Genomic DNA, 7500 nt, shown 5'->3' with positions numbered 1-7500 from the left:
GCACACACACAGACAGCACACACACACACACACACACACTAATTTCATTCATTGATCGATCCCAGGGTCATGAGGACGAGGTGTTTGTCCTGGAGCCACACCCCTTTGACCCCCGCATCCTGTTCAGCGCCGGGCATGATGGGAACGCCATTGTCTGGGACCTGGCCCGGGGGGTCAAGATACGATCCTACTTCAACATGGTGAGACAGGGGGGCAGGTGGGATGGTTTTGGGATGGTTTTGGGTAAGGCTGTGCTGATATTGTCATGCTCGTATTTGTAATTGTATCCATTTTATCACACTTGATACTTTTAATCAGACTTACTCAGGATCGGAAAACACAGAAGTGCACATTAAATACCGATGAAGCCTGTACCTCAAGGTCACATTACTGCTCTGTCACTCAGAGAGCATCGTTATGTTCCTTCACTACTGCTCTGTCACTCAGAGAGCATCGTTATGTTCCTTCACTACTGCTCTGTCACTCAGAGAGCATCGTTATGTTCCTTCACTACTGCTCTGTCACTCAGAGAGCATCGTTATGTTCCTTCACTACTGCTCTGTCACTCAGAGAGCATCGTTATGTTCCTTCACTACTGCTCTGTCACTCAGAGAGCATCGTTATGTTCCTTCACTACTGCTCTGTCACTCAGAGAGCATCGTTATGTTCCTTCACTACTGCTCTGTCACTCAGAGAGCATCGTTATGTTCCTTCACTACTGCTCTGTCACTCAGAGAGCATCGTTATGTTCCTTCACTACTGCTCTGTCACTCAGAGAGCATCGTTATGTTCCTTCATTACTGCTCTGTCACTCAGAGAGCATCGTTATGTTCCTTCACTACTGCTCTGTCACTCAGAGAGCATCATTATGTTCCTTCACTACTGCTCTGTCACTCAGAGAGCATCGTTATGTTCCTTCACTACTGCTCTGTCACTCAGAGAGCATCGTTATGTTCCTTCACTACTGCTCTGTCACTCAGAGAGCATCGTTATGTTCCTTCATTACTGCTCTGTCACTCAGAGAGCATTGTTATGTTCCTTCACTACTGCTCTGTCACTCAGAGAGCATCGTTATGTTCCTTCACTACTGCTCTGTCACTCAGAGAGCATCGTTATGTTCCTTCACTACTGCTCTGTCACTCAGAGAGCATCGTTATGTTCCTTCACTACTGCTCTGTCACTCAGAGAGCATCGTTATGTTCCTTCACTACTGCTCTGTCACTCAGAGAGCATCGTTATGTTCCTTCATTACTGCTCTGTCACTCAGAGAGCATCGTTATGTTCCTTCACTACTGCTCTGTCACTCAGAGAGCATCATTATGTTCCTTCACTACTGCTCTGTCACTCAGAGAGCATCGTTATGTTCCTTCACTACTGCTCTGTCACTCAGAGAGCATCGTTATGTTCCTTCACTACTGCTCTGTCACTCAGAGAGCATCGTTATGTTCCTTCATTACTGCTCTGTCACTCAGAGAGCATTGTTATGTTCCTTCACTACTGCTCTGTCACTCAGAGAGCATCGTTATGTTCCTTCACTACTGCTCTGTCACTCAGAGAGCATCGTTATGTTCCTTCACTACTGCTCTGTCACTCAGAGAGCATCGTTATGTTCCTTCACTACTGCTCTGTCACTCAGAGAGCATCGTTATGTTCCTTCACTACTGCTCTGTCACTCAGAGAGCATCATTATGTTCCTTCACTACTGCTCTGTCACTCAGAGAGTGACAGCTGAAAATGCACATGATTTACTTATTTCTATTCAATGATCTATGAAATAGGTTAATAAGTAGCCTAATGCATGGCTGGCTACTACTGCCTGCATTTATTACAGACACATTTAGATGAAGGTAGGAGAACTCACTTGCCCCATGTATCGTTTCACTTTCAAGAGGAGCAAAACTTTTCTCTCCCGACACTTATGCCACAACATTTCTACAATCAAAATAAACTTTCTACAAAGGGGATACTTGTGCTCTGTCACGAGTGACTGTAACAGAACCGTGAGTGTCTGTCTGGGGAATTGAGAGCAGCTGCTTGTTCTAATCCAATCGTTGCAGCAGGCTCAACTGATACCCCGTCCCGTTTCTTTACAGACCGACGAACTAGCCAAAAGTAGATTGGAGAACACAACGCTTCACACTGTTTGAGTGAAAGAGAGATGCGTGCTGGCGTCTATAAATTCATTTTTTTTCTTTCGATGACGGACATTTACAAAAAATACTTGTCATAATCGTATTCAGAAAATTATCCTTACCCGTTACAATACTTGTTTTGTCCGAGTACTCGGCACACCCCTATCCACTGGTGTAGTGGAGGGTAAACTCACGGTAACACCCCCTATCCAGTGGTGTAGTGGAGGGTAAACTCACGGTAACACCCCCTATCCAGTGGTGTAGTGGAGGGTAAACTCACGGTAACACCCCCTATCCAGTGGTGTAGTGGAGGGTAAACTCACAGTAACACCCCCTATCCAGTGGAGGGTAAACTCACGTTAACACCCCCTATCCAGTGGTGTAGTGGAGGGTAAACTCACGTTAACACCTCCTATCCAGTGGTGTAGTGGAGGGTAAACTCACGTTAACACCCCCTATCCAGTGGTGTAGTGGAGGGTAAACTCACGTTAACACCCCCTATCCAGTGGTGTAGTGGAGGGTAAACTCACGTTAACACCCCCTATCCAGTGGTGTAGTGGAGGGTAAACTCACAGTAACACCCCCTATCCAGTGGAGGGTAAACTCACGTTAACACCCCCTATCCAGTGGTGTAGTGGAGGGTAAACTCACAGTAACACCCCCTATCCAGTGGTGTAGTGGAGGGTAAACTCACAGTAACACCCCCTATCCAGTGGTGTAGTGGAGGGTAAACTCACAGTGACACCCCCTATCCAGTGGTGTAGTGGAGGGTAAACTCACGTTAACACCCCCTATCCAGTGGTGTAGTGGAGGGTAAACTCACGTTAACACCCCCTATCCAGTGGTGTAGTGGAGGGTAAACTCACAGTAACACCCCCTATCCAGTGGAGGGTAAACTCACGTTAACACCCCCTATCCAGTGGTGCAGTGGAGGGTAAACTCACGTTAACACCCCCTGTCCAGTGGTGTAGTGGAGGGTAAACTCACATTAACACCCCCTATCCAGTGGTGTAGTGGAGGGTAAACTCACGTTAACACCCCCTATCCAGTGGTGTAGTGGAGGGTTAACCTCACTGTAACACCCCCTATCCAGTGGTGTAGTGGAGGGTAAACTCACGGTAACACCCCCTATCCAGTGGTGTAGTGGAGGGTAAACTCACAGTAACACCCCCTATCCAGTGGTGTAGTGGAGGGTAAACTCACAGTAACACCCCCTATCCAGTGGTGTAGTGGAGGGTAAACTCATGTTAACACCCCCTATCTCGTGGTTTAGTGGAGGGTAAACTCACGTTAATACCCCCTATCCAGTGGTGTAGTGGAGGGTAAACTCACGGTAACACCCCCTATCCAGTGGTGTAGTGGAGGGTAAACTCACGGTGACACCCCCTATCCAGTGGTGTAGTGGAGGGTCAACTCACAGTAACACCCCCTATCCAGTGGTGTAGTGGAGGGTCAACTCACAGAAACACCCTTTTTATTTTTGCACGAGACAGAAAAAATGCATTGAAAATATAGGGAGCTTTACTTTATTCAGTGTGAATGGAGATCAGTGTTTACCGATCTATGGTAACTACTCTACGTTTTCCCGTTTTCCAGATTGAAGGTCAAGGCCATGGGGCGGTGTTTGACTGTAAGTGTAGTCCTGATGGACAGCACTTCGCTGCTACAGACTCACATGGTCACCTGCTCATCTTCGGCTTCGGATCCAGCAGCAAGTATGACAAGGTACACACTAGGAGTCTACTACTCCTATACTATATTACTACTACAATACTATAACACCACTACTATATAGCTACTTTTACTACTACAATGCTACTACTACACTACTACTACTACTACTACAAGTACAACTACTACTACTGCCTCTACTACTACTATATTACGATACTGCTACCACTACTACATCTACTAATATTAGAACTCCTACTCCTGTATTACGATAGTACTACTGTACTATAGTACTAGTACCACTATACTGCTATGACTATACTCCTACTATAAAACTATACCACTACTACTACAATACTATAGCACTACGACTGATACTGCTACTACTGCTAATATACTACAATACTATAACACTACTACTACTATTATATTACGATACCACTACCACCACTACCACCACTACCACTACTACCACTACCACCACTACCACTACTACCACTACCACCTCTACTACCACTGATACTACTACTACCACTGATACTACTACTACCACTGATACTACTACTACTACTACTCCTATATTATGATACTACTACCACTACCACTTCTACTCCTATATTATGATACTACTACTACTACCACTACTAGTACTACTCCTATATTATGATACTACTACTACTACTACAATACTATAGCACTACAACTGATACTGCTACTACTGCTAATATACTACAATACTATAACACTACTACTACTACTACCACTACTACTACTACTACCACCACTACCACTACCCCTATATTATGATACTACTACCACTACCACTTCTACTCCTATATTATGGTACTACTACTACTACCACTACCACTACTAGTAGTACTCCTATACTATGATACTACTATTACTACTACTACTACTACTACTACCACTACTACTACTACTACCACTACTACTACCACTACTACTACTACCACTACCACTACCGCTACTACTCCTATATTATGATACTACTACTACTACCACTACTACTACCACTACTACTACTACTACTACTACTACTACTACTACTACTACCACTACTACTACTACTACCACTACTAGTCCTATATTATGATTCTACATTTACATTTTAGTCATTTAACAGACGCTCTTATCCAGAGCAACTTACAGCAGTGAATGCATACATTTCATTTCATGCATTTTTTTTGTACTGGCCCCCCGTGGGAATCGAACCCACAACCTTGGCGTTGCAAACACCATGCTCTACGAACTGCTCTACTACTACTACTACTACTACTACTACTACCACCACTACTCCTCCTATATTATGATACTACTACTACTACTCCTCCTATATTATGATACTACTACTACTACCACTACCACTACCACTACTACTACTACTACCACCACTACTCCTCCTATATTATGATACTACTACTACCACTCCTATATTATGATACTACTACTACTACTACTACCACCACTACTACCACTACCACTACTACTTCTACTACTACTCATATATGATGATACTACTACTACTACCAGTACTACTACTATCACTACTACTACTACTACTACTACTCCTATATTATGATACTACTTCTACTACTACTACTACTACTACTCCTATATTATGATACTACTACTACTACCACTACCTCTACTACTACTACTACTACTACCACCACTACTCCTCCTATATTATGATACTACTACTACTACTCCTCCTATATTATGATACTACTACTACTACTACCACTACTACCACTACCACTACCCTACTCTACTACTACCACTACTCCTCCTATATTATGATACTACTACTACCCACTCCTATATTATGATACTACTACTACTACTACTACTGCTACTACTACTACTACCACTACCACTACTACTTCTACTACTACTCATATATGATGATACTACCAGTACTACTACTACCACTACTACTACTACTACTACTACTCCTATATTATGTTACTACTTCTACTACTACTACCACTACTCCTATATTATGATACTACTACTACCACTACTACTACCACTCCTATATTATGATACTACTACTACTACTACTACTACTACTACTCCTATATTATGATACTACTACTACTACCACTACCTCTACTACTACTACTACCACCACTACTCCTCCTATATTATGATACTACTACTACTACTCCTCCTATATTATGATACTACTACTACTACTACCACTACTACCACTACCACTACCACTACTACTACTACCACTACTCCTCCTATATTATGATACTACTACTACTACTCATATATGATGATACTTCTACTACCAGTACTACTACTACCACTACTACTACTACTACTACTACTACTACTACTCCTATATTATGTTACTACTTCTACTACTACTACTACTACTACTCCTATATTATGATACTACTACTACCACTACTACTACCACTCCTATATTATGATACTACTACTACTACTACTACTCCTATATTATGATAATACTACTACTACTACTACTCCTATATTATGATACTACTACTACTACTACTACTACTACTACTCCCTACCGCTACTACTACCACTACTACTCCTATATTATGATACTACTACTACTACTACCACTACCACTACCACTACTACTACCATTACTACTCCTATATTATAATACTACTACTGCTACTACTACCACTACAACTATTACTACTACTACTACTCCTATATTATCATACTACTACTACTACTACAACTACTACTCCTATATTATGATACTGCTGCTACTACTACTACTCCTATATTATGATACTACTACTACCACTACCACTACTACTCCTATATTATGATACTACCACTACCACCACTACTACTACTACAACTACCACTTCTACTACCATGACCACTACTACTACTACTACTACTACCACTACTACTCCTATATTAGGATACTGCTACTACTACTACTACTACCACTACTACTACCACTACCACTACTACTACTACTACTACTACTACTACTACTACTACTACTCCTATATTATGATACTACTACTACAACCACTACCACTACTACTACCAATAGTACTACTACTTCTACTACTACTACTATATTATGATACTACTACTACTACTCCTATATTATGATTCTACCACTACTACTACTACCGCTACCACTACCACTACCACTACTACTACCATGACTACTACTACTACTCCTATATTATGATACTACTACTACTACTTCTACTACTACCACTACTACTACTACTACTCCTATATTATGATACTACTACTACTACTACCACTACCACTACTACTACCTCTACTACTCCTATATTATGATACTACTACTACTACTACTACTACCACTACTACTACCACTACTACTACTTCTACTACTACTTCTACCACTACCACTCCTATATTATGATACTACTACACTACTACCACAACTACTACTACTGCTACTACTACTTCTACCACTACCACTACTACCACTCCTATATTTTGATACTACTACCACTATTACTACTACCACTACTACTACTACCACTACCACTACCACTACCACTACTACTACCCCTACCACTACTACTACCACGCCTATATTATGATACTACTACCACCACTACTACTACCACTACCACTACTACTACTACTACTACTACTACTCCTATATTATGATACTACTACTACTACT

At 41.8% G+C, this 7500-nt stretch overlaps 1 protein-coding gene across 2 annotated transcripts in view; it reads left to right on the top strand.

Annotated features, from left to right (window-relative positions):
* The window catches only part of phip (PHIP subunit of CUL4-Ring ligase complex), a 124817-nt gene that overhangs the window by 60436 nt on the left and 56881 nt on the right, over positions 1-7500 (top strand). For both annotated transcript variants that reach the window (XM_045695488.2, XM_045695487.2), the window contains exons 16-17: positions 66-200; positions 3729-3857. In XM_045695488.2, coding sequence (XP_045551444.1) covers positions 66-200; positions 3729-3857 — 264 coding nt within the window. The remainder of the gene's footprint in view (positions 1-65; positions 201-3728; positions 3858-7500) is intronic.

Source organism: Salmo salar, chromosome 15 (assembly GCF_965601325.2).
Source record: "Salmo salar chromosome 15, fSalSal1, whole genome shotgun sequence".
In the NCBI taxonomy this organism is placed as follows: Eukaryota; Metazoa; Chordata; class Actinopteri; order Salmoniformes; family Salmonidae; genus Salmo; species Salmo salar.
The sequence above is the reverse complement of the archived record's forward strand: the minus strand, read 5'-3'. Positions and strand labels throughout refer to the sequence as shown.